The 25617-nt window shown below is 48.6% G+C and overlaps 1 protein-coding gene across 1 annotated transcript in view; it reads left to right on the forward strand.

The window, feature by feature from the left end:
* Positions 1 to 25617, forward strand: part of DYNLRB1 (dynein light chain roadblock-type 1) — a 107344-nt gene that overhangs the window by 44106 nt on the left and 37621 nt on the right. The window contains exon 3 of the mRNA XM_069652268.1: positions 7150 to 7317. Coding sequence (XP_069508369.1) covers positions 7150 to 7317 — 168 coding nt within the window. The remainder of the gene's footprint in view (positions 1 to 7149; positions 7318 to 25617) is intronic.

A 25617-nucleotide genomic window follows, 5' to 3' on the forward strand; every position in this document is an offset into this window, starting at 1 on the left:
CGTCGGACGTTCGACCCGTGACTCCTGCCTTAAAGGGAGGGCACTCACGAAGGGCCGTCGATTTCCCGTCGACGAACGCTACAATTCCAGGTACATTGGGGCTGTAGAACTATTGTAGAAGGAAATAAGACTCATAGAACAATATATGGACTGGGCTTGTGTTATCTTTATCTTACAGGTTGCTCAGGTGCGGGGGAATCTCCACACGGAACTGTGCTTAAGGCTAGAGGCCAGTATTCTGCAGTTTCAACCATCTTGCTTTCCTTCCTATTTCTACTGCTGGTTTCCTCTTTATTGATCTGTGTGACATTTTGACAGTATAGTTGATGCACTTGAATGAGATCTGATATTTGTGGTACCACTGTAGAACTGTATATATTTACCATTGTTGATTTTCTGAGCACAAAGTGAGTTATTGTAATGGTGTACATAACCTTGAATATTAATTATATAAAGACTGTGTTTTAACCAATACAGTGTGTGGACATTCCTTTGTGGGGGCTTGGGGACTACACTGTACTTAAGAATCAGCCTGCATCATCACCTGAGAAGCTAGGCCTTGATTGCTTGACTACGTTACCAATAATAGAGAATCTTGGCTGGGGTCCTCTGTGCCTCTCCTCTGCCATAGACCCCCACCCCCTCCAGTCTTTACACTTATTCTGTAAGCTACACCTTTTTTTTCAAAGGAGCAGGCATGCCTCATGTGCTAGGTGCTGTTATCTCCGAGTAGAAATGGGCTTCCACACATTTTCCTCAAGGCAGTACATAGTAGTGCAAGAAGAAATGGGAAAATAATTTGCCCCGGGGAAGAGTAAAGGATGTGTACAGTTTGGTTTAGTCCCTTGTCCGCTAGGGTGCAGTTGTCACTTCAACAGGGAACCTGCAGAGTAGCAGGCCTCGCCAATTGGATTAGTGTCTCTTTATATCTGCGGTGGGTGTAAGAGGGAGTTTGCTGTTGGACACGGCAAGCGTGATTGGCACAGAAGGCTCCTCATTTCTTCCTCTTGGAACCTGCACAACTACCAACCAACCAGCATTTCCCCTTACCAACTCATAGCGCACATCCTTTACAATAAACCACTGATTGACCACCAACTGACCTCAACACTTCTGCAAATCAAGCCTCCCAACTGTCCAACAAAACCATCAGCACAGAATTGCTTCAAACCAAGACGAGCTCTGCATGCCACAAACACATGAACCACACTGACACTCTGTTGTTTCAGTATACTCACTTGAACATGGCTCCCAGGTACAACATAAGTCCTCAAAGCCTGGCCACTCACAAGCAAAATAAATACCTGCTTCACATTCTAAACTGTCGGATGTAGCACAGCTGCAACCCACCCCTGCTGAGAAATCTTCTTACCTTTGTGTCGGCGCCAAGAAGCCATGGTAATAGTGAAAGATGGGCCTTGCTAATGCATCATAGCATACCTGAGAGCAAGAGCTTCACTTTTGGCGAAGTTACAGGGCTGGCATGGTTGTTTGTGCCCAGGGCACGGCTTACTTCAGTTGGGTAAGGACAGTGACTGGGTAATCTATGTGGGGAACAGAAGAAACCTAAATGCTTGCTATCTGCAAAAGGTGGGTGGCATATTGATGAAGGTGCATGAATGAAGACCGAAGGTCAGAAATGCAGAGTGGTGGAGTATTGGAGGATGCATCTATTCAAATAGGTACAACAGAATCCCTATTCAAATATGCACATCTTACTCCACCAATAGGAATATCGATATATATCGTAAAATAAAGAGTAAGATGATAGAATTCCACTACTCAGACCCCTACCCCTCAAATAGGACCCTCTGGTAGATTTTCCGGCACTACAGGTCTTGACAACATAGACTGCAATCAACACTTTAACTTTCAAAAAACATTTTGTTTATTCAAAATTTTTCTAGTAAAACATAAAACACTACCCTCACCTAACACAGTGTAGTTACTAACACTAAAACCACAGTATCTAAAACTTAGGCCTCAAATTATACACATACCCAAGACACAAACGATAACACATAACAAAATACAAAAAAAACTCAATGTGTCATTAATAAACATATAATCCCAACATGTTTCTGTTCTTCAGAGCCCTTTTCGGGCGAACATTCTTCAGGGGATAATTTAAAACATCCACTATTCTCCTCAACACCGTGTTGAATGGGTAGTATCAGGCAAACAGAGCCTGTAAAGGAAAAAACAATTGAAGGTGAGCATGTTTGTGGCAGGGAGACGCACGCATTGTATTTACACACCATTTCCCACTGCATGGTACCATTTGGTCTGTGACTGGGGTGTAGCCTCAGTGTGATTGCACCTATATAGACACAGGACACAGCTGACTAGCGGCTGCTTTTATTGTACGGCATGAGAGTGTTTAACAGTGACACCGGATTTATACTTCATTTCTTGCTGCATGCTACCATTTGGTTGGTGATTGGGGTGGTGCCCCTTTAAAACTGCTCCGATACAGACACGGTACACAGCTGACTAGCGTTTTTTTCACTGCACGGCATAAGAGTGTTTGTGACGGCTCTAAGTTGGAGGAAGGGGCCGTGGGGAAGGAGGAGGTGGACTCCGAGGTGGAGACGTGGTGAGGTGCCGACTGCGGCCGGCTCGCTTCCCAGTTCGAACCAAAGCCGGCTGCGGGTGACTGCACAGTCGGTTGTGCACAGAGGAGGGAGGTGATTGGAATCAAGAGCGTGGCTGTGGTCAGGACCCAGGCGAACAAGGAGGGAGAAAGCCAGAGCCTGGCCTGTGCTTCACGACAAGAGACACACGTTTCGTGATGTCGGCATGCAGCCCCTGTGAGGAATATGACCACCGGCTCCGCACGCGGTAGAGAAAGGAAGGTCTGGGTGCTATCAAGACGGCACGCCGACACACAACCATGGCTCGGGAAAGGGCGGAGAACCCATATGAATTGCCACAAAGACAATTAAAAGTCAAGTATAACACTGCCCAAAACAAGGAACAACGAAGCCCCAATACACACCAGAATCCTTACCTCATGGGGTGGAGTGCATCATGGCGAACGGCCTCAAGGAAGGGGGCGGGGCTTGGGGGGGTTTATCAAGACTTAGCTGGGTAAAGGACTCTGATTGGACCAGAAGTATCCAGCCCCTATATAAACCAGAGAGAGATGAAGGACTAATGGTGAATTCTCCACTTCTTTGCAGAACCGACTGGAAAGCGAAGCAGCAGGAGCCTCTTACCGTTGGGCTTACGAGGACTAAGGACAGATATAGTCCATATTCCATATTCCAGAAGGAAGATTACAAGGACTGCCTCCCAGGCACTAAGAAGGAATACTTGGAAGCCTGACAGAAAAGACTAATTTCTTTTATTATTTTTTCTTTTTACCTGCTATAACTTGAAGCTGTTCAAAAGTCAATAAAGACTAGCATTTTGGTTGTAACAGCTGCCTTGTCGGAGTGATCCTTTACAGAGTGATATACATTATGATGCACCCCCGTTTCTGCTAATGCATGGGAAAAAGGTGGAGAACCTGACTTATAGAGGCATTATAGGTTGTTCATTTTTGCTTTACAGATTGGTACTGTGAAATGCCATAGCATTTTGTGGATCTGGTCCTTTTTGCGCTGCCAGGGATGTTTTTCCTTTGTTCCCTGTAGTGGGCAGTGTGGAGGTAAATATCACTATATTTAGCATGAATGAGCTACAGCTGAAGTCTTTTAGTGATTTTTGGCTGACATAGAGTGCATGGTTTCTAAAAGTTGGTTTGTCCTTAGGTGTTGCGATATCTCGGCGGACTGTGACGCCCTGTGAAGTTTTGGTTTCTGATTTGCGAGAGATTAGCATACTGGTCACTTGCAGACGTGCTTTGGAGGTTCGCCAATTTGTAACGCTCACCTGATTCCCACAGAGGCGCAGGTCTGGCTTCGAGTGCTGGTGCTTCTTCAATGGTGAAGCGCAGGACTCTGAAGATGGACAGGAAGGGCCCTCTACTCTGGTTTCTCCGGCTCGCAGGAATATTCCCCTGTGCGTGAAAAGGGAGTATTACCTACTAACTGAGTTATGCTCAAGCCTCCCACTCTCTTCCAACCCTCCACGATACCCTTCCACGATTCCCCGTGAAGTCTCACCTTGGGGTCTGAAAGGACGAGCTCTCCATCCTGCTTCTGACGTAGGGGCGCGTTGAACCCAGTTACTTCACTGGATTGAGGTTGGATGGGAGTTCAGGTAAGCTTGATTATACTGGTAAGGCGCTGTAAAAGTTCTGTTGCAAGTTCAAAAGTTCAAGCTTTAAATAATAATGTTCATTGTCTTTTTTTTAGGTGATGAATGAAGATTCCTTTGGAGACTTCTTGCAACAAAGCGCGGATGTTGATGTCTTTTCCCCATAGGGGCCGGGGTTCGGTTTGCCGGAGGTATGGCGCCGACCCGAAGTGAAACGTGCAGTTCCAGTAAAGATCTGGTAAGTCCTAGATGAGCGCTCAGGTAATGTTTTTGCATTCGCTCATCTAATGTCTTTGTCTTTTTTCCCCATAGGGACCGGGGTCCTGCTTGGAAGCAGCAAGACCCGAAATGAAATGGGAATGACCCAACAGGTAAGTCTTAGAAGGAAACTGAGCTTTTCCTATTCCCTTCCTTCTCTCACCTCTTATTCTTGTCTTTTTCTCTAGGCTCTGGGAAGTGGCTGTGTATCCGGATGATCGCTGCTGAAGATGGAGGAACCCAGGAAAGGTGAGTGAAATGCAGCGCTGCAGCGATCGTAACGAAATGCTTTTAAAAATGATGTCTTCCCTTTCAGGATCGTCGGTGATGTCTCCGTGGTGCAGTTTAGCTGGTAGGTCTCTTGTCTCCCTTTGCAGGTGACCCAGGATGCTGACAGGCGTGGCTGAAGTCTAGATGCAGGAGCTGACACGGTGAGCGTCCAGCTGCGAGGAGCAAAACAACGCGAAGCGTGAGTTGCTGATCGGGTGTGGTTTAAATAGCTTTGGAAGAAGTTCCAAGTGTGTATCCTTCCTCCGATCAGGTATGTATCCTTCCCCGACCACACCCGGATGGAAAGTAGTCCCACAGGTAAAGTAGTTCCTATTCAGGCCTCAAGAGGGCCTGGATGTGGCAGCATGGTCTGCATCAGGTAAGTGCACGTTAAAACACTTGAACACATGTCTAGCTTTATGAGCCTGGCGCCTAAGGCGCCAGGACAGAGGTCCAACATGAGCCTGGCGCCTAAGGCGCCAGGACTGCGTCCAAAGGGCCCCAGCTTGGGCCCGCTGGCACTCCCCTAGGGGAAATTATGCCTGCCTCTGGGGTTGCTGGATCGGACCTAGCTCCTTGGAGGTAGGCATCATGACACAATTGAAGGTAAATCTTAGGGGTCCATTTGTTCTAGACCCATGTGAGGTTGGCATCATGGCTTGAGACGACGTCCCATTTACATTTTGTAATATCCCCCCCCCCCCCCCCCCCCCTTTGGAACTTATTAGTGTCCTCTGTTTTTTCCTTTACAGGCTCTGTTTGCCTGATACTATCCATTCAACACGGTGTTGAGGAGAATAGTGGATGTTTTAAATTATCCCCTGAAGAATGTTCCCCCGAAAAGGGCTCTGAAGAACAGAAACATGTTGGGATTATATGTTTTTTAATGACACATTGAGGTTTTTTGTTTGTTTGTTTTATTCACTTTTTATGCGCGCCAGACCCAGGGGTAACAGGGCGCAGTGGCAAGGAAATACGAAACTTACAGGTTACATCATGGCAAAATGTACATTAAAATTACATTGGGTTAGACAGATCAGGCATACAGTAATTACAGCAAGTATACAAGTTCAAGGGGGTCAAGATGCTCGTAGGAAGTAGGAGCCCCCGGTCAGCAAAGGTCAGTCGAGGTGAGGAGTTGAATAACTTTTTTCCTGAAGCAACGGTAGGGCATGTCTGCTCTCAGGTCTTGTGGTAGAGAATTCCAAGTTTTAGCCGCCTTTACTGGGAAACTGTTTCCTCCGATAGTGTTCAGTCTAAAGTTCGGTATTGTCAAACAGTTGAAGTTACCAGCTCTGGTGGGTCTGGAAGATGTTCTCCTATGGAGTTTGTCAGACAAGTAACTAGGGGCAGAGTTATTGAGGGCTTTGTGGGTCAAGGATAGCATCTTGAGTTTTATTTTGTTCTCTGTAGACAGCCAGTTGTGATGTCGTCTGGTGGACGAGATATGGGACTGTTTGTTAATGCCTAGTGCCGCTCTCAAGGCATTATTTTGTAATGTTTGTAGTCTCTGGGTTATTTTTTTATTAGCTCCAGAGTATAGGGCATTACAATGATCTACTCTGGAAAGAATTAAGGCTCTGTATTTTGTATTTTGTTATGCGTTATCGTTTGTGTCTTGGGTATGTGTATAATTTGAGGCCTAAGTTTTAGATACTGTGGTTTTAGTGTTAGTAACTACACTGTGTTAGGTGAGGGTAGTGTTTTATGTTTTACTTGAAAAATTTTGAATAAACAAAATGTTTTTTGAAAGTTAAAGTGTTGATTGCAGTCTATGTTGTCAAGACCTGTAGTGCCGGAAAATCTACCAGAGGGTCCTATTTGAGGGGTAGGGGTCTGAGTAGTGGAATTCTATCATCTTACTCTTTATTTTACAATATAAGTATTGGAGGATACACCATGGCAGAGTGGGGTTGAGTAAATAAATGGAGGACTGGTACAGATCTGATTGTGGATCATTAAGTGGGGAGCCTTGGGATGGACTGTATAGAGCTTGATCAACCAGAAAGCCATAGGTACTCTTAAGGAAGGGGGAGGCAGTTGGTTTTGGAACCTAGCAGAATGCAATTAAATATAGTTTAAACAAATAGAAAGGTGTGGAGTAGGAAGAGAAAACTGCTAAACTAAAAGGCTAGAAGACCTTTTAGGGGATGATGGAGAAGTTTGACTGCTTAACTAGAGAGCAACTCAAATTATGACGAGGGATGGAACAAGTGCAAATTAGATGCAGTATTTGTCACACAGCAGCTACTTTGACCCTTTCTTTTTTTTTTCTTTCTTTCTTTATCAATGGGAGCTGGAGGGAATTCCTAAGAGTTGTGTGCCAATGACTTGCTGCAGTGCTTGTTGCTCGGCCCGACATTTTGAAGGCTGTTCTCTTGTAAAATGATGAAACCAGTAATTTATTTCCACTTGCAGGCATTCCAATCAAAACCACCATGGACAATTCAACCACTGTACAGTATGCTGGACAAATGCACAATCTCATCATGAAGGCTCGTGGCACAGTGCGTGACATCGACCCTCAGAACGATCTAACATTCCTGCGAATCCGGTCCAAGAAAAATGAGATCATGGTCGCTCCAGGTAATGCTTTTGACCATTGTAGTGAAAGACTGGGTTGGCTGGTTAGCTGTTTGCCTTTTACCTATGCATGCAGGTTCTTCAGTTGTAGTGTAGCAGTCCTTTGTTTTGCTGTACTTGGCAGGGAAATGGATTCTCTCTGAGAATGCATGTAAAGCTTTTCTTTGTGTAAGAGCATGAGTGAGCGCTTGCATTTTTGTAAATAAGTCAATGATATTAATTTCTTCCTTCTGATTAATGATTTTCACCATGCAATCCCAGTATCGTACGCTATTTACAGGAAAGTAGATTTTAAGTTCACATCTTTCACTATATACTTCCCCAATAGTTAAAATCAACCTGGGACGTTGTTAATAAAAAGCAAATCAAAAGACCCCTTGTCCTTATGTGTTTGGACAGTTTTTCTGAAGTCCAACTACGGGCTTAGTAAAACCATTCAACTGAGGCAGTACAAGACTCCTCTCTTAGTATAAGGCTATACCACTAGCGTTCATGGTAGCATAGACAGAGCAGCCAGGCTTATTTTAGGAGGGAGAGAGGGCTGTAGAATCGGTACAAATGAAACTGTAATACAAATGGTCCAAAGAAACACTGAAACACCGTGTATTGTAAAAATAAATGATTTATTAAATACAGCTAGGCCCCGGATAAATCTAGGGGTAAATAAGTACCATCACAAAATTATATGTAATCCCAATTATCAAAACACAACACAATGCTTGAAGATGCACAGACCAAAGCATAAACCTTATTTGGAACACCTAACAGTAGTTCTAGGGAAGTCAAAACCTTTTCATACACATTCAGTATAGGTCGCACCTATTCTTGGGGAGTAAAAAACAATGGTTATTTTCACAATTGCATTCAGTAATGCAAGGGCAGTAGACCCTGCCAGTTGTACAGTGACTCTCAGTAACAAATCACACAATCATTCAACTGGACAGTATACATTTTGTGAATAGTGGAACACTTCCATGTACAGTAAAAACCTATAACTAGGTTTGTGATAACACACAGTTGTACTAGGTGAGTAAAACCTAAGGATGTATTCCTTTGCAGGTGTTTTTGAGAACAGTGTAACACAGATTGAGATATGCAGTAACTCTTGTAACTTAATTTTGGATGGCACACAGCTAACTCAAGGTAAGTAAAACCCATATACTTTAACCTCACAATGAAGTCCAGGTTAGATATTTCCCTGCTATACAAGTACCTTTATGTATGACTTATGAGGTACAGTTGGAACCAAAGACTCTTTTTGTGTCTGTCTACAACAGCACAGGGAAAGCAAAAACCTAATGTTACACTTTGCTGAATGACTAAATGTTATTCTAGGTAGGTAAAACCTAAGGCAGGCTTATTCGGGACAGGCTAACAGCAAGTCAGGGGAAGCAAGACTCAGTTGGGGGGCACTCATACAATTATCCTAACTGGCATGATCTGGTGATCCCAACAGTTGGGCAACATTCATACAATTATCCTAGCAGGAATAATCTGGTGAAACCAACATATTACTTTTGGGAAGAGGCACAACCTAATCACAGGTGAGTAATATACCTTCACATCTACTTTCTATTAGAATGGCAAAGCGGTTTCTAAGGAAAGAAAGATGTTAACCATACTTTTAAGAATAGTGCATCACACATAAGTAAGAACTTTTGTAACTGCTCACTCTTAGAGTTACAGTTAGCAACCAACTATTTTACAAGTAATTCACTTTTAAACACTTATTTTCTTTTCTAGGCAAAAGGCCCAATCCCTTAAGTCGTTCCCTTATTCTTGGAGCATGAGTGTTTTCAGTGGCAGAATGGGAGGTCATTAGGATCTAGTGACCAACAGACAGTGTCAGAATAGGTTCTTAAGTAGCAAACGTCAGAGTTCCTTCAGAAGACTGTTCAAACATGTGAGTACTTTACTTCTAGAGTTGTAAGGGGGTCCAGGGGCTTCACAGAAGACACCATAGCAGGATTCTAGCAGTGGGGCTGGGTGCACTGGACGAGAGGCCTCCCAATCACAGAAAACGCCCCACAGCTATGCAGAAATCCTAACGGACTTAAGGTAAGTACATACCCAAGTCAACACAGTACCTCAGCATTGAAGAAGATTTTGCAGCAGGACTTCTTCAGGATTTGCAGCCAAATACCCGGTCAGTGGATTCCTTGTCATGGTGACCTCAGAAGGAACTTTGTGGTTGGGATCAATGGAGAAGGCTCTAGGCAAGGTTTTCCTTGCGGCTGAATGCGGTTCTGCAGATTTGGCGCCTTTTCAAGGAGCACAGAAGAAGACAGAAAATTGCGGTTGAATTCTCGTCGTTACAAAGGTCCAGCACTCTGGTGAGGCGACTTTTTGGACTCGATTTGTGTCTCTCGAGATGCACCAGGATGCCCACAAAGTTTCAGCGCAATTCGGAAGCCTGTGCACCGCACAATGGCTCGAGGTCCCAGGGTATTGCAGCCCCGCAAGGTCGCAGCAACGTGTGGGATGGCTCAAAATGCAGGTGGTCTTGAGTCTAGTGGGTCTCAACAGGCTCTGCGTCTGGGTCGTCCTTTTCGAACTCACCAGGTCGATTGGAAGGAAGGGCTACAGCAGGCTCCAGTTACACAGCAGGCTCTCTGGTCTATGGAAATCGTTTCAGCTGCTTTTTCTTCATCCTATTCGGTTTCGGTTCCAGTGGTCGACTTGTCTTCAGCTTCCAGGTTTGCAGTATTTAACAGGAACTACAGCACATCCTCTGCATTCTCTCCCTGCATTTTACAACAAGGGGCGGTCTGGTTGTCCAATCAGGACAGCCAGCCCCCCAAAGGGATTTGTCCCTATTCAGGCAAGGAGGAACACTAAGGGCTGTGGAGTTTTGGACTCCTCCCTTGCCTCCTGCCTTGACAGACACACTGGAGCCTGGGCGGGGAGTCTGGGGGACTTCCGCCGAAGATCTAAATCACACAAGGGAATTTCCTGCGCTGAATGTCAGGGGAAGGAACAAGAAACGCTAAAATGGTGAAAAAAGAAGACTGGCATTTTGATAAAATGAACACCCTTAGGTGCCTTTACTGCAGATGTAACTACAGCACGCGGTAAAGGTTCACCAAATTAATACAAGGTATCACTGCCGCCAGCTATTGAAGGTAAGCTTGTCCCTGTAGCAGAATTATTACAGTTTTAGTGTGAAAGGGGATACATTGTATCGCCCCTGCACCCCACATAAGGCGGGGTGTGCTGGTTTCACAAAATAAAATGTAAAAGGGATCCAAAGATAATTTCTACCCTTGGGAACTGTAGTTCTTTCCAGGTTAGCCAGAGAAAGTTAAGAGGATCCCCTAGGGCAGCCCAGCAACGGGCACTTCTGATGCTTGTTAATCTGCTTAGAATCACATGCTGTGCATATGGTCTGACATCCAGTGGTAACCACAGAGTATTGCATCTTTTCTTTCGGGACCGAAAGGGGACATCGGCATAGGCGTGTCTGTAACACTATCCCTACCGTGACGTGTAGTGTACCCAAAATCCCTCACGCGACGAGGTCCCTCAGATTGTTTTTTTCTGCCCAATAATTGTTTGCCCTATAGCGGAGCTCTTAAATAAGAGACATTGTTTATCCTAAACCGACTTGTCGGTTATTCCCCCCCTTAAGTCATTTCGACGCCAAGAACAACTTCAACGAAGACTACGGGGGACTTCTCGCCTTCTGGCCGGCCTTTACAGTATGGAGCGTGGGGTCAGGGTGGCCATATTTCTGGTATGTCTTTCCTCTTTCCCCCTCTTTACCTTCTAGGTCTGGTCATCTTCCCCTTTTGCTATGTAAAGGACTCCTTTTAGGTTCTGCCCTAAGTGTAGGGTCAGATATCCTTGGAAGGACGAACACAGGACGTGCAACTCCTGTCTCCCCTTAGATCACGACGAGAAGCGATGTGCGGCTTGTAAACTGCTTCGGCCTAAGACCCTTAAGGAGCGCCATGTAAAGCGCCGGGCCGCGTACGGTATGTCCCGGGTGGAACCCCCTTCCCCCACTGCCACATATGCCGAAAGTGACGGGGGTACCTCCAATGTCCAAACATCCGTTGTGGATGTGATAGACCTCGAGGCGGACACTTCTAGGACCGCCATGCCCGTCCCAGACCCTTTAAGGCCTGACACTAGTCTCGCTTCAGGGACAACACCCGGCGACAGGGGCGTACAATTGCATTTCACTAAGCACACAACCCCTACACCTATTTCGTCGTGTACGTCGAAAAAGGTGAAAGCGCCAGCAGGGGCGTTGAAAATTTCAGCAGATTCCTCAGATCGTACAGATCCAAAGCCTTCCCCGCATCCGCAGCAGCGTCTTGTGACTGGGCATTCCAAAACAAACAAGGGCGCTACCCCTAAATCAGGTTTACACGTCGAAGTGCTGAAATCCAACGCTACGACTGTCCCGAAGGCCCCGATAGGCCCCGATAGGCCCAAAAATCACAAGTAGGCCTCAAGGCGAAAAACCGACCGCTAGGCCCTCTAACGCTGCGGAAGGCAATAAGTCTACCGATAGTCCTTCGGACCCACTAACTTGCACTGATTCAGCGATAATCGAACACAGCATCGCGAGAATTACTTCGGCGGTTGGGCGCGCCGAAAAACATGGGGCAGGCCACAGACAAATCTTTGGATACGCCATGGTGCCCCGATTCTCACGATACCTATGAGGACAGTCAAGAGCCTCTTTCCAAAACCCTGAGACACAATTTTTGGCGCTGAAGGGCGGAAGACGCTTTTCCACCCATAGGCCCTTCTGGGTCCTCTAAATGGACAAGGGAGACATTTGAAGGGTGTATGGACAGTCTTGAAAGAATTATCAGTTTTTCTGAGATTCCTGCCCAGAAAAGAGAGCCTAATCTTCAATCTGCTTTATAGCTCAACGTTCTGTCCCCGTTCAGCATGAAGACATTGTACAGATGGATACTTATAGGGACATTTACAGTAAAGATGAAGAACCTTCCTTCCTGCAGAATTACGATGAGGACCAGGCTGATGCCACAGACAATTGGGAAGAAACCAGCGACTAGGGACGGGACCCATGGATGCTTCCCCCATCAAGATCAGGACACTGATGTATTGTGCCTGGATTCCCCTCCGTCGACCCAGGCTCGCCAGGCCTCGTCTGTAGACGACCAGATGGTCTTCAATGCCATGTTAAAGAAGGCAGCTGAGCATTTTCAAATCTCTACTCAAGAGGCAGTGCCTGAGCAGGACTTCGTAGAGGGTATTCTTAAGGCGAAACCTCCAGGCCATTCCCCTCCTTAATTATATTAAGAGAAGATTGGCTCCCTCCCTGGTGTCACCAGCTCAAACCCGGGCAGTGAACCCAAGAAAGTTATTTCGGCCAGCTCCTTCGGACCCTCAATACATTAAAGGGCACGCCACCCCCGATTCCCTGGTAGTGACTACTACCCAGAAATGGGCAGGAGTACCCCTTGCTACGGGGGAGGCGCCTCCGGATAGGGAATCCAAGAGGCTATATGCCCTAGGTAAACGGGTTACCTCAAATGCCGCATATACCACGTGCATAGCAAATAACACTACGCTATTGGTGAATTATGCGGACGCTCAATGGAACCTAGTACAGGAAGGTCTCCAAGAGGTCCCAGAGCCCGTCTGGTCCAAGCTTCTCACTATTGTGGCCGAAGGCAGGTGAACCAGAATGTAATAAAGAACACTCTGGACACGGCTGAAACAGCAGGCAGGTCTCTGGCCCAAGGAACCTTACTCAAAAGGTACGCTTGGCTGCGTACCTCAGGGTTTAAGCCTGAAACGCAGGTCTCGCTCATCAAACCAATTGAAGCTAACCTCTTCGGAAAGACAGTCGATGAGGCCCTAGAAACAGCCAAAAAAGAGCATGAGACTCTTAAGTCTCTGCAACAAATCACTCAAAGACCCCCCCCCCCCCCCCAGAGAGGAAGTAATTCTCGGCGGTCCTTTCAAGGGCAGTCCCGTGCAAGTCAGAACAACTATGGCACGGGAAACTTCAATGCCGGACAAACATCAGGAAGCCCCGCATACTACCCTACCTCTGGCTTTGCCACGTCGCTGACCCCTTGGAGAGGCCCCAATCCTAGAGGAGCTGCAGCCACCAGTCAGAAATGACCATCAGAGCCAGGTGCCCTCCCATGTCACCCCGGTCGGGGGGGGCGCTTAACATTTGCCTCACGGCATGGGAGGGGATAACTTCAGACCAGTGGGTCATAAAGACGGTCACCCATGGGTACTGCGTGGAATTCTCCCGACCTCCACAATTCAGACCACCGCGCTCACGGCGCCTTTCACCGGACCATCTGGAGATCCTGAATCAAGAGGTGGAAGCGCTGCTGGGAAAGGACGCCATAAAAGCCGTCCCTATTCAGGTAAACAAGGGTATTTATTCAGTGTACTTGCTTGTACCCAAAAAGGACCTCACTGTGCGCCCTGTTCTAGACCTGCGCCCAACGAAGTTTTGCATGGTAACGCTACAGGAAGTGATCCCATTGCTGAAACAGGGGGGACTACATGGCAACATTGAACATGAAAGATGCATACTTTCATATTTCAATATTGCCAGCGCACAGTAAATATCTAAGGTTCATGATAGAGGACCAGCATTACCAATTCAAGGTACTCCCCTTCGGCATCGCCTCGGAGCCAAGGGTGTTTACGAAGGTCCTGGCAGTAGCTGCAGCACACCTGCGCAGGCTATCCGTCCCGATTTACCCTTACCTCGACGACTGGCTCATAACAGGGGACTCATACGACACGTGTTTTTTGAACACCCAAAAGACCGTAGACCTTCTGCTCAGTCTTGGGTTCTCTATCAACGAGAAGAAATCCAGTCTAGTCCCCAGTCAAATAAAAAAAATTCTGGGAGCTCTAATCCGGACGAAAGACTGCCTCATCTTCCCCTCCAACGAGAGGGTTCCGAACATGCTTTTTCAGATCCCTCAATATGTAGCCAGTCGGGAGGTGACTGTGCGCAAAGCCATGCATTTGCTAGGAATGATGGCGTTGTGCATATACTTGGTTCCCCACGCGCGGCTGAGCCTGCATCCCATGCAAGAGTGGCTCAACAGCCAGTGGTGTCAGGCCAGCGGGCAATGGGAAGATCTGATCGTTGTCTCGCCAACCCTCGTTCTCTCTCTGCAGTGGTGGTCAAGAGAAAACCTGTTGAAGGGGAAGACCTTCACCACCCCTGCAGTGGAAGCCACTCTCACGACAGACTCATCTCTCACAGGGTTGGGGGGGGGGGGTGGCTCACCTGCTTCAGCAGACAGCACATGGAGTGTGGTCCCCTCAAGTAGCGTCCAACCATATAAACTGGAGCCATTAGCGGTGTTCAAGGCATTAAAGGCCTTTCAGATGCAACTACAAGGGAAGACAGTGCTGATTCTCACGGACAGCACTACAGCCATGTATTACCTGAACAAACAGGGGGGCACTCACTCTCCAGGGCTATCCAAGCTGTATATCGCCCTGAGGAATGCAACTATCAACTATGTTATGAACTTATGGCCAGACAGGTGGCATCTTTGCCGAAACGTTGTTTTGATGATGTCAACTTGAACTTTTTCAGTCCATTATATTTTTTTGACACTTACACGTAGGCAGACCTGTCAGTGGAATACAGGAAACGGAGCATATTTGGACTTGACTGCTTTCAGAAAAGGAAATTTCAAAAACTCAATTGGTTGGCTTACAATAAGGCAATTTTTCTCACTATTTGCAGTCCATGTATCTAGTTTCCACGAGTATTCCCCTTTTCTTTTGCAATTAAAACTGACAATTGCTTTTTTTGTTTGTTCTTTCTTTAAAACCAAAACAAATTAATAATTGTACTTTTGTGTGCTTTTTCTCGTGTCTTCTTGATTTACTTTTCCAAACTTTGAAACCACTTATGTTTGCAGCTATTTGTTTTTTGCACCATGTTTTTCATGTTATTGATAAAACATTGACTTAGTCTATTCAAATTTCTCTTTGTGAAATAAACATCAAAAACTTCTTTTACAAACTTGCCCTCCTTGTTTCCAGAGAACTTCAAAAAATTGTATACCATTTTTGGTACATTTTTTAAAACATTACTACTTATAAGAATCATTGCAACTTTAGTTTACAGCAGTAGGGACTTCCTTGTTATAAGTGGGTCTTACTGTAGGTAGATTCAAGCGATTGCAGGGTTGATTCTGTGTTGCCCAAGTCGGTTCTAACGGTTCTGAGGAGACCAGACGTCTTGGACATAAGGTTGCCTCGTACCCACACCTTAAATGTTTCCTAGATGGAAGCCCAGCTGCCCACAGAGCCCTTATTCAGTTGGAAGAACTCCTCCGTCTCGGTGTATAGAGCCTCCACCACATTCGGGTCTTTCAGTATATTTGGGGGCATCCTCCATCGTTGCACAGGGCGACGGATGTCGGGGAGCAATATACTAAGACTGATGGGGGAATGGTCCGAAAGGGTGCGCGGGAGAATGTCACAGCATTCGATGGAGTTGATGAGGGGAAGGAGATGAGCCAGTAATCTATTCTGGATTCAGAGTCATGGACCGAGGAATAGAAGGTGTATTTTCTGTCTGTAGGGTGGGTCCCTCTCCATGCATCGGACAAGGCTAATTCCTCCTGGGCTTGGTGAATAATGTTGGCTGTTTTAGTGAGAGCCCTAGGCTTAGTTGAGGACCTATCTAGCGTAGTATCAAGGATAGTGTTAAGATCGCCTCCCCACAACACCCAGGCTTCCGTTGTAGGACCAATTTTTGCAAGGAGGTGTGTGTAGAATTCTGGCTCATCCAGGTTCGGTCCGTATGTATTGATCAAAATAAAGTTTTTGCCAGCCACGGTGCCCCAGACCACAACCATGTGGATCAATTATAGTTTTCTCGGTGGAGAACCCTAGGGATTGGTGTATTAGCGTGATGACGCCTCTGTTTTGGGAGGAGTATTCCGTGTAATACCTATTGTTTCCCCACTGTCGTAGGATACTGTCGTTGGTGGGTTTTAATGTATGAGTCTCTTGGAGCATAGCTATATGTGGATGGTGCCTGTTAATGTAGGCTCCTAATTTGCTGGCTTTCTCCCTGTTTAATCCCCGGATATTCCAGGTGAGCAATTTTAGTTTAAGCCCCCCGAGTGCGTTAGTTTTTTGCGCCATTTCCGTGTGTCATACAAGAGCGTGGGGAAGTAAATTGTCTCGTAGTGGAGGACAGCAAGTGAAACTGCGAGTGCAATTTTACCTATGGTTAAGCCAACCAAACATTGTGCCAGGTGCCCAACAGGGGTCACCTGCAGCGTTAACGCAGTGTTCGAACAATGAAACGGTCCCCTGTTGCCCGTACCCACCCCCACCCCCACCCACACCATCGTACCCAACTTGATGATGAACCCTTTAACTAACTTGTGGACGTTCCCAAAGAAGGGGACGAGTGCAGCAACTCTGCTTCGAGGACGAGCGCATCTCATCCGGCGTTGCTAAAAGGCAGGGGGATTCTCTCTGCTGCATCCTGTTTCCAGCGTTCACAGTAGAAAATACAGATCAGTCCTGGCTGCGGCTGGGATCAATGTGGAGGAACGCAGGTTACACGGCTTGTTGCAAGTTGTTCTGATCAAGATCCTGTCTCCCAGGCGTAAGGGGTATCGAGGCCTCCATAAAGGCCAAAGCTGAGACGGGAGATTCGAAGAAGTGTGCTCTACCAGCATGTTGTATACGAAGTTTCGCTGGAAAGAGAAGGGCGTAGGGGACCTGTCTCAGACGTAGCTGGCGCTTGACAGTTTCGTAGGATCGTCTTTGAGTCTGGACCCCTGCGGAGAAGTCCGGATATTTATGGATGTTGTCGTTGCCGAGCAAAAGGGGTCCTTTCTCTCTCGCCAGTCTGAGGATGGCTAACCTGTCCCTGTAGTTCAACAGTTTGGCAATCACCGTGCGGGGAGGAGCCCCTGGTCTGGTTGGTGGAGCGAGGGTACGATGTGCCCGCTCGATGAGGAACTGGGATGAGAGTGTCTCCTCCCCGAGGAGAGATTTCAACAGATCTTCGATGCAGGACTCCATTGGGCCTTTGCAGAAGTTCTCTCCGAGGCCGACTATGCGGATGTTCCGTCTGGATCGGGATTCCAAATCGTCGCACTTATCACGGAGTTTATTCATTTCCCCTCTGAGGAGTGTGATATCGTGGGTGTTCTGCCGAGTAGAGTCCTCATTCGAGCCAATTCTGTTTTCAGCCTCTGTGATTCTGGCACTTTCCTTGTCTAATCGAGTTTTTAGGGAGCCAATCGTGGAAACAATATCATCAAGTTTGACGTTGATGGCCAGGAAACCATTCTGAACTGTTGTCAGCAAGTGATCAAATTTCATATCTTCAGCATTAAGGGGTGAGGCCAGGGACTGCGGGTCCGGGCGTTCAGGAGACGATTGTGAGCTAGTAAAGGAGTCCATCGGTCCCGTCTTCCTGGACTTGGGCGCGTTCTTACCAGGCATCGTGGAAGTGTAGAGACGGCCTGTGCCCGGCCGGGTGGGAGGGCTGCGTGTTAAAGGAGAGCTCAGGAGAGCAAAGGTGTGAATTTTCCCGGTGTAGTTTGTTGGTAGAAGCACCGAGCCAGCCGTGCGGGGGGGGGGGGGGAACAGGATATGTTCGATTCGGGTCAGAGAGTCCCACACGTGCCCCGCATCCAGCCGCCGTGTCAGCCCAATCTCACGTAGCTCTCACCTCGGGGAACAAGGGTCGGGGACGTCCGGTCCGGCAACGATGGCCCGGGAGGCTCCGGTGCGAGCGCTTTCCACCCAGGGAGGGAAGGGCACAGTATGTCCAGAGCACGTGTGGCGCGAAATGTCGTGGCCACAGTTCGCTGGTCCCGTCCCGTCCACAGCGAGGCCCAGCGTAAGAGGGAGGCGCGGCGCTCTCATGGATTCTCGTGGAACTACGAATCGGCACGAGTCTGCACGAGCCTGCGGTCACAAGGTCCACCAGGGTTCCCAGGCCGGGGAAGTCCGATTTCGGTCGGGATTTCGCCTGCAAGGTCAGGATGTTCTGCGGGAACGGCGCAGGTAGCTTAGGAGGGTCGATGCGATCTGGAAATGGGGGATAATTCAATCCGTATTCATGCCGGAGAGGAGCTCCTCGTTCAAGCGGCCATCTTGTTGCGCAGCAGCGCCCCCTCCTTCCACCGTTATAGCATTTCTGATTATTGTATCTGCTTAGATTTACATGCGCCCTCCCTACCTCCCCGCTCGGGGTGGAAGGAACATAGGCGTCTTACTACTTCTCTCTTCATGTACTCACTCACAATAGCCTTGGGCTCCCTCAGGGCAGAAAAAATACAATCGGAGGGACCTCGGCGCATGAGGGATTTTGGGTACACTACACGTCACCATGGGGATAGTGTTACAGACACGCCTATGCCGACGTCCCCTTTCGGTCCCCGAAAGACAAGATGCAATACTCCGCGGTTACCACTGGATGTCGGACCATATGCACAGCACGTGAATCTAAGCAGATACAATCATCAGAAATGCTACTACGATAAGTAATGCCTGTCTTATTGCCAAAAAGATGTTAAAGAGGATAACTTTAAAAAGACACTATGGGGAGTCTAAAAAATTGACACCCATAAAAAGAGTAAAAGATTCTGAGAGTGTGGAAAAAGGTTCCTACTCCCAGAGGTATGAAAGCAAAAAGTTCTGGGGTTGACCCAGGCCAGGAAAATTTACCATTTCTATGAAAATCTTAACCAACACTTATGAAACTTCACGTTCTAATAGTTTGTTAGCAACGGCATTGCCGACATCCAGTCCTCAACCATAGACTTGATTTTAGAATTCCAGACTTTTAACACTTACTTTAGTGTCACAAGAGGTTTGTACAAATCCTACGTCGTCTTTAATAAGTGGTGACCAATTCCATTATGCTTGTGTGGAACCTTACGTCTCTTGGAAGTGCTTGTTGTTAGCCAAAGGTTGTATGCAGTACCCTTTGGGGTGCACTACACACAACTCTGGCTACAAGTATAGTAAACCCAACCTTTAGTATAAGCTTGTACTATACAGTTTTGGTAGCGTGTTGAGCAGCCAGGCTTATCTCAGGAGGTGTCAATGTGAGCTGTAGTGGAGTTACAGAGATTCACAGTGGCAAGTATTCAAATAAACTCTTATACACAAGGTTTCTTGAATAAACTATTTTTAATGTATTTATCAGTCAGTTAGAATAAGCCTTCTTCAGAAGGGAGCAATATAATGGGAACACACAAATACAATTCAATACTGTACACTTTTAGTTTCTAAATCAGTATAGACCCTTTTGGGATGGCCCACAGACACTACCTACACCCTCAGGTGACATCAATAGTTAGGGTGCTGGGGACATTAATATCTTACTGTTGGCATTTACAATACTGTTATAAGTTGGTAAAAGGAAAAGATGATTATTAGAACAAAAAATATTCTTAAGCAGGCAAATACTTTTGGGTCCCCCAAGAAGAGTCATTCAGTACAATAGGCTAAGCCAAAATCAATTGGCAAAAGTCTTATAGGATGCAGCACTTCTGGCAGGTAAGTAGAAAAGTCTTTGCACAATGTTTTAGAAGTCTTTGTTTAAACTTTTTATTATTCAGCGTGGCAGCAAAACACAGGCGAACAGCGACGGGCAATTACAGTATAAATACAGTGTACATAATGTAGGTGCGCAGAGGTTACTACACATAACACAATCAGTGGGCACAGTCACAGCATGGAAAGGGCAACAGAGGACTATGGTAGGGTTGAGGACCCAAGCCGGTGGGGGGAGGTGGGTGAGGAGGAGGCATCCGGTGTCGCAATAAGGTCGGACATGTAAGAGCGGAACCTGAGCCAGATATTCCTAGGCCTGGAGTGGGTAGGTTGTATATGGGACCAGGCTTCCTCAGAGTCCGAGGCCCACGTGACCGCCCTCAGCCATTGGACGTGTGTGGGAGGTGAGGGGCGAAGCCAGCAGAGCAGGATGGAGTGCACCGCGAGAAGTAGGCAGAGGCCAGCTAGTTTTTTGGAATCACGGGAGAGGCCTGGGAGGTCATGAAAGAGGCATAATACCGGGGAAGGGGCAATGGGATGGTCGAGCACAGCAGACACTGTCGAGCAAACTGCTTCCTAAAACTGTGAGAGGCGGGGGCAGGACCAAATCATGTGAATGTTGTCGGCATCGTCCTAGCCGCATCTGGGGCAGCTGGCAGGGTGATCACTGGACATGCAATGTAGTCTGACCGGGGTGTAGTGAAACCTATGTAGTACTTTGAACTGAATGAGTTTAAATCGGGAGTTGATGGACACTGTGTGTGCGCTCGCATAGGTGTGCCCAGCGCTCATCCGACATATCAACACCAAGGTCTGCCTCCCAAGCACGCTTCAGTTTGGCAAAATCTGGGACAGATCTGGATTGTAACATGGTGTATAACCTGGAAATTGTATCCCTCGTGGGCCCGGGGGAGGTGAGCTCCTCAATGGCAGGGTCGTCCGGTGGCAACGCGGGGAACGTTTGGTAATTACGCTTGAGGGTCCTGCGAAGGGATGTATATTGGAGCCATGAACTCTGGCCGCTCCTCAAGGGCAAAGGGAGATCGGGCCATTCAACAAATATACCCTTGTCAAACACATCACGTAACAACTCGTAGCCCGCGTCAGCCCAGCGACGAACCGTGCCTGGTGGAACCCGTGGGACCCCCGGGAGGAAGTTCCAAAGAGGGAGGCTGCCGTGGAAGGCGTAAGTCGTTCCGGCCAGCCTCCACATTTTCGCTAATGCGATGGACGTGCAGGCGACCGGGCTCTGTGAGTCCAGTGCCAAGGGGGCAGGTTGTATCACCAAGGAGCGGATGTCCCGGTCACAGACCGCAAGCTTCTCAAGTCGGACATGCGGGGGAGGGTCCGTTGTATTAAACCAGTAGGAAGTGTATTGGATTTGGGATACCAGCCAGTATTTAAGAAAGTCAGGGGCACCGAAGCCCCCGTTAGACATGGGGGTAGACCGGGTATCGATTTTTAGGCGGACCGCACCCGAGTGCCAAAGAAAGGAATTCACAGTACGGGTCAGGTCATGGAAGAAGCCTCCCCCTGGCCACAAGGGTACGTTAGTGAACCTGTAAAGCAACTGGGGCAACACCACCATCTTCAACAGCCCTATCCTGCCTGCCAGGGAAATCAGGAGTTTGTCCCAGACCCGGACCTTAGCCATCAGGTGTGTGAGGTACTTCTGATAGTTTTCCTGGAAGGTCAGCGCCTGCTGGCACGTTACCACTATCCCCAAGTAGGTAAATGTGGATTGAGCCCATGTGAAACCAAGGGTGTCAGGTGGAGGGAGAGTGCATTCCGTGAATGGGAAAAGAGTGCATTTCGAGCAATTCACTTAAAGGCCCGAGATCCGACCAAACTGAATAATGTCCTCCAGTATTGGGGGTAAGTTGATGGAGGGAGAACGCACAAACAACAACGCGTCATCCGCATAAGGGACACTAGGTCTGTCTGGCCCGCAGTGCGGAGGCCTCTATGAGCGTGAAATTGGTGGAGCATACAGCGAAGGGCTCTATTGCTATAGCGGAGATCAAGGCAGAGAAGGGGCACCCCTGTCTCGTCCCCCTGGTGATCTCAAAGAGGGGGGAGCAACGGTCGTCGGTGCGGACCCTGGCCACAGGAGAAGAGTAAAGCAATCTAACCCAGGAGAGAAAGGAGGGGCAGAATTTGCAATTCTCGAGAACCTGCCACAGATACCTCCATGAAACCGAGTCACCTTTGAGACACCTTTGCATGTCAAGAGTGATGGCCACTGCGTGCGTCTCGGGACTGATTCTGTTAATTATGTTAAATAGGCGCCTCAGGTTCAGGGAGGTAGAGCGACCTGGGATGAAACCCGCCTGATCCGGATGGATGATAGATGGCAGGAAGGGAGCAAACCGGAGCGCCAGAGCCTTGGCGTAAATTTTGACATCACAATTTGAGTGAGAGCGGGCGATATGAACCACATTGCGAAGGGGGTTTACCAGATTTAAGTAGTACTGTGATTGTGGCCTCACAGAGTGAAGGGGGAGTACACCGGCCTCCACAGACTCCTCCCAAAGAGCCAGCAAGTGAGGGAGCAGCTGTGACTTAAAATGCTTGTAAAATTCGACTGGGATACCGTCCGAGCCAGGGGCTCGCCCCGAGGATAAGGAGTCGATAGCGTCTGACAGCTCCTCCAGTGTGAGTGGGGAGTCAAGGGAACCCGCGGTCTCCGGAGACAGGGTTGACAGAGGAAGGGCATCGAGAAAGGAGTCGATCTCCGCCACTGATACCTCATCTGAGTTAGAGTATAGGGTTTCGTAGAATGTGAAGAATTCCCTGTTGATGTCTTGCGAAGAGACCGCCATGGAGCCGTCAGGTCTCTCAACTCCAAGTATGTGTGGGGACCCCGTCTAGTGACGGATCAGTCGTGCCAGAAAACGACCGGGGCGCTCACCCTCCACGTATCTCCTCGCCATGCCAGGACTATCCAAAAACCTTTGTTCACGATCCGCAAGGGATCGGAACGTGTCCAACTCCCTGCCGATGTCAGCCAGGTTACCCGGGGGTAGAGTGAAGTGAGCATGTAGCTTCCAGGGTCGAGAGTCTAGATTCACTAGTGGCAAGATCTCTTCGGATCGACTTAAGGAGCCCATTCTCCTTGGACAACGCAATCCCTCTAATATTAACCTTAAAGGACTCCCATAAAGTGGCCTGAGACGTTACCGAGCCCGTATTAGTCTCGAAGACCTCTTCAATCGACAGCTCGAGCTCGGAACAGAACTCCGGATCCAGTAAGGAGAGCGGTTTCAACCTCCAGTTGCGAGTCCGGCCGGGATCAGGACCCCAACCAATGGTAACAGTGACTGGAGAATGGTCGGACAGGGTTCTGGGAAGGATCATTAACTGTATAACATTCTTAACCAATTCGTTGGAGATCACCCATCTGTCAATGCGAGAATAGGAATCGTGGACTGAGGAGTAGAAAGAGTAGATGCGGGTATCCGGGTAGAAGAACCTCCATGCATCCACCATGGCCAGACGGGGTAGGGATGATAGTGCAGCGTAAGCTGCCCTGGAAAGGTGACGGGGCTTGGAGCCAGACCTATCGAGAGCTACATCGAAGATTGTGTTGAAGTCACCCCCCCCCAAAGAATAGGAACAAGGGGGAAGCCATCGAGAAGGGAGGTGACCTGCACATAAAAATCCGGGTCATCTAGATTAGGGCCATAGATGTTCAGCAGAACCACTTCCTTGTGATGAAGCATGGCGTGGAGCAGTTACATATCTGCCTTGGGGGTCGATTAACGAGGAAATGAGGGTAAACTTGAGAGTCTTATGGATGAGGGTCATGACCCCGCGGCTTTGAGTGGAGAAGTCAGTGAAAAACCTATGGGGGCCCCAGGTTTTAGCGAAGCGCATGCACTGTTCCGAGCGGGCATGTGTCTCTTGTAAAAAGAGAATCTTTGATCCTTCGAGTTCGGCCTGCAACTGGAGCTGCCTCATCTTTTTATAATTACCCAACCCCCGTACGTTCCAGCTCATAAAGGTCAGGTCACTCTTGATCACAGATGCGGTGGCGTTTGAAACAGAGAAGATGTCAATAACCAATGGGCCAGATTCGCAGCCCTACGGCAACAGTTCCTGAGTGCCACACCACAGTCCGCCTTTGCTGCCAGCGCCAACTTTTTAATAACAAAATCCCCAACATGTCCCACCCCCACCCACATCCCCCCCCGCCCCCAAACAGAGGGATGACAATCCCAACTCCCCTCAGCAAAAACCAAACCAGAGGCATCAGCGCCTGGGGGCCTGTAGGCCAGACTGGCCGCGTCGCTCCGGGCCGCTGCAGATCCAGTAGAACAAAAGGCACCCACAATTGGAGTCCCATGTAACTTGAGCAAAGTACTTGTACATGGTGATATGGCACGTCTATGTAAATTGAGCAGAACAAGTAGATTACGGGATAGAGGATCAGCGTGGCCCCGATGCGGGAAGGTGGCAGGGCCTGACCACTCTCCGTCGGGAGCCTAGGGTAGCTGCAGACCCGTGGTCAGAGGAGGGGGATCAGCCGGGGAAATGTTCGTCCATGAACTTGGAGGCCTCCTCCGTGATCGTAAAGAACACCACCTGGTTAGCGTGTTCTATGCGAAGTTTAGCGGGATAGAGCATAGCGTATTTGATTGAGTGGTCTTGTAGCCTTCGCTTCACCGCTTGGAAAGTCTTGCGTTCCCGTTGGACGGTTGTCGAGAAATCCGGGTAAAGGTGAATCCTTGCGCCGCCCAGTAGTAGCTCACCTTTGAGCCTTGCGGCCCTGAGGAGGGCGTCACGGTCACGGTAGTTTAGCACACGAGCTATGATGGGCCGAGGCGGAGCACCGGGCCTAGGTTTAGCCGTCAGAGCGCGGTGTTCCCGCTCAATTGCGAAGTGTGGAGAAAGCTTAGGCTCGTCGAGGAGCAACATCAGTGTGCGCTGAACAAAATCTTCCGTTGGCTCGTGGACTTCATCCTCGGGAACCCCGATGATGCGGAGGTTGTTGCGCCTTGAGCGGGATTCCAAGTCCTCGTTTTTCTTTTCCACCTCGAGGACTCGGTTGGAGAGGGCGACGACTTCAGAGCGCAGGGCACCCAACGCATCCTCAGCGGAGCCGACCCGCGTTTCGACCTCCGACACCCGGCTATCAGTCCTCTCAATGTGGGCCTTAATAGAGGATATAGTGCCGTTCATGTCGTCTAATTTTGAGTGAAGTGCGGTGAAGCCCTCCCGAATAAAGTCCATCATATTTTGGGATTCCGGGGCTGCGTCAGACAAGGCAGCAGGGGTCTGCTCGGCAGTCTCCTCCGGCGATCTCACCGCCGCCTTCGCAAACATGTTGATGGAGCTCTGTTTCCTCGTGCCCCCCTTGGTCATCCTGGCTATATCGGACGTCGAGGAGAAGGCAGGGGGGGCACGGACCCCACACCTCGTAACACAGTGTACAAAATATGGTTAGGAACAGGGAGCAACCAGAGGCCGTGGATCAATGAGTATATGGTATTGCGGCAGCCAGGGCAAAGTATGGAAGCTTAGCTGGCCCAGGGAGACCTGGGGGATAACGCCAGGGGAGCACAGATGTCGGAGACCACGGTGGCGGGAGGTGAGTAGGGGGGAGCGCTCCCCGGCTCAATGACCTGGTAGTAGGGCGGGCCGATCTCGGGCTCAAAGTCAGCAGTGTGGGGAATGGCGGATCCAGCAAGAAGTAGTAGCAACAGGAGCACCGCCGCCCACTCGGGAGATAAGGGGCCCCCCAGTGCAGGGACGAGGGCGGCCAGCGAAGATTAGGGCTCCCGT

The sequence above is a fragment of the Ambystoma mexicanum genome, chromosome 3p (assembly GCF_040938575.1).
Source record: "Ambystoma mexicanum isolate Mex_15411 chromosome 3p, UKY_AmexF1_1, whole genome shotgun sequence".
Taxonomy (NCBI): Eukaryota; Metazoa; Chordata; class Amphibia; order Caudata; family Ambystomatidae; genus Ambystoma; species Ambystoma mexicanum.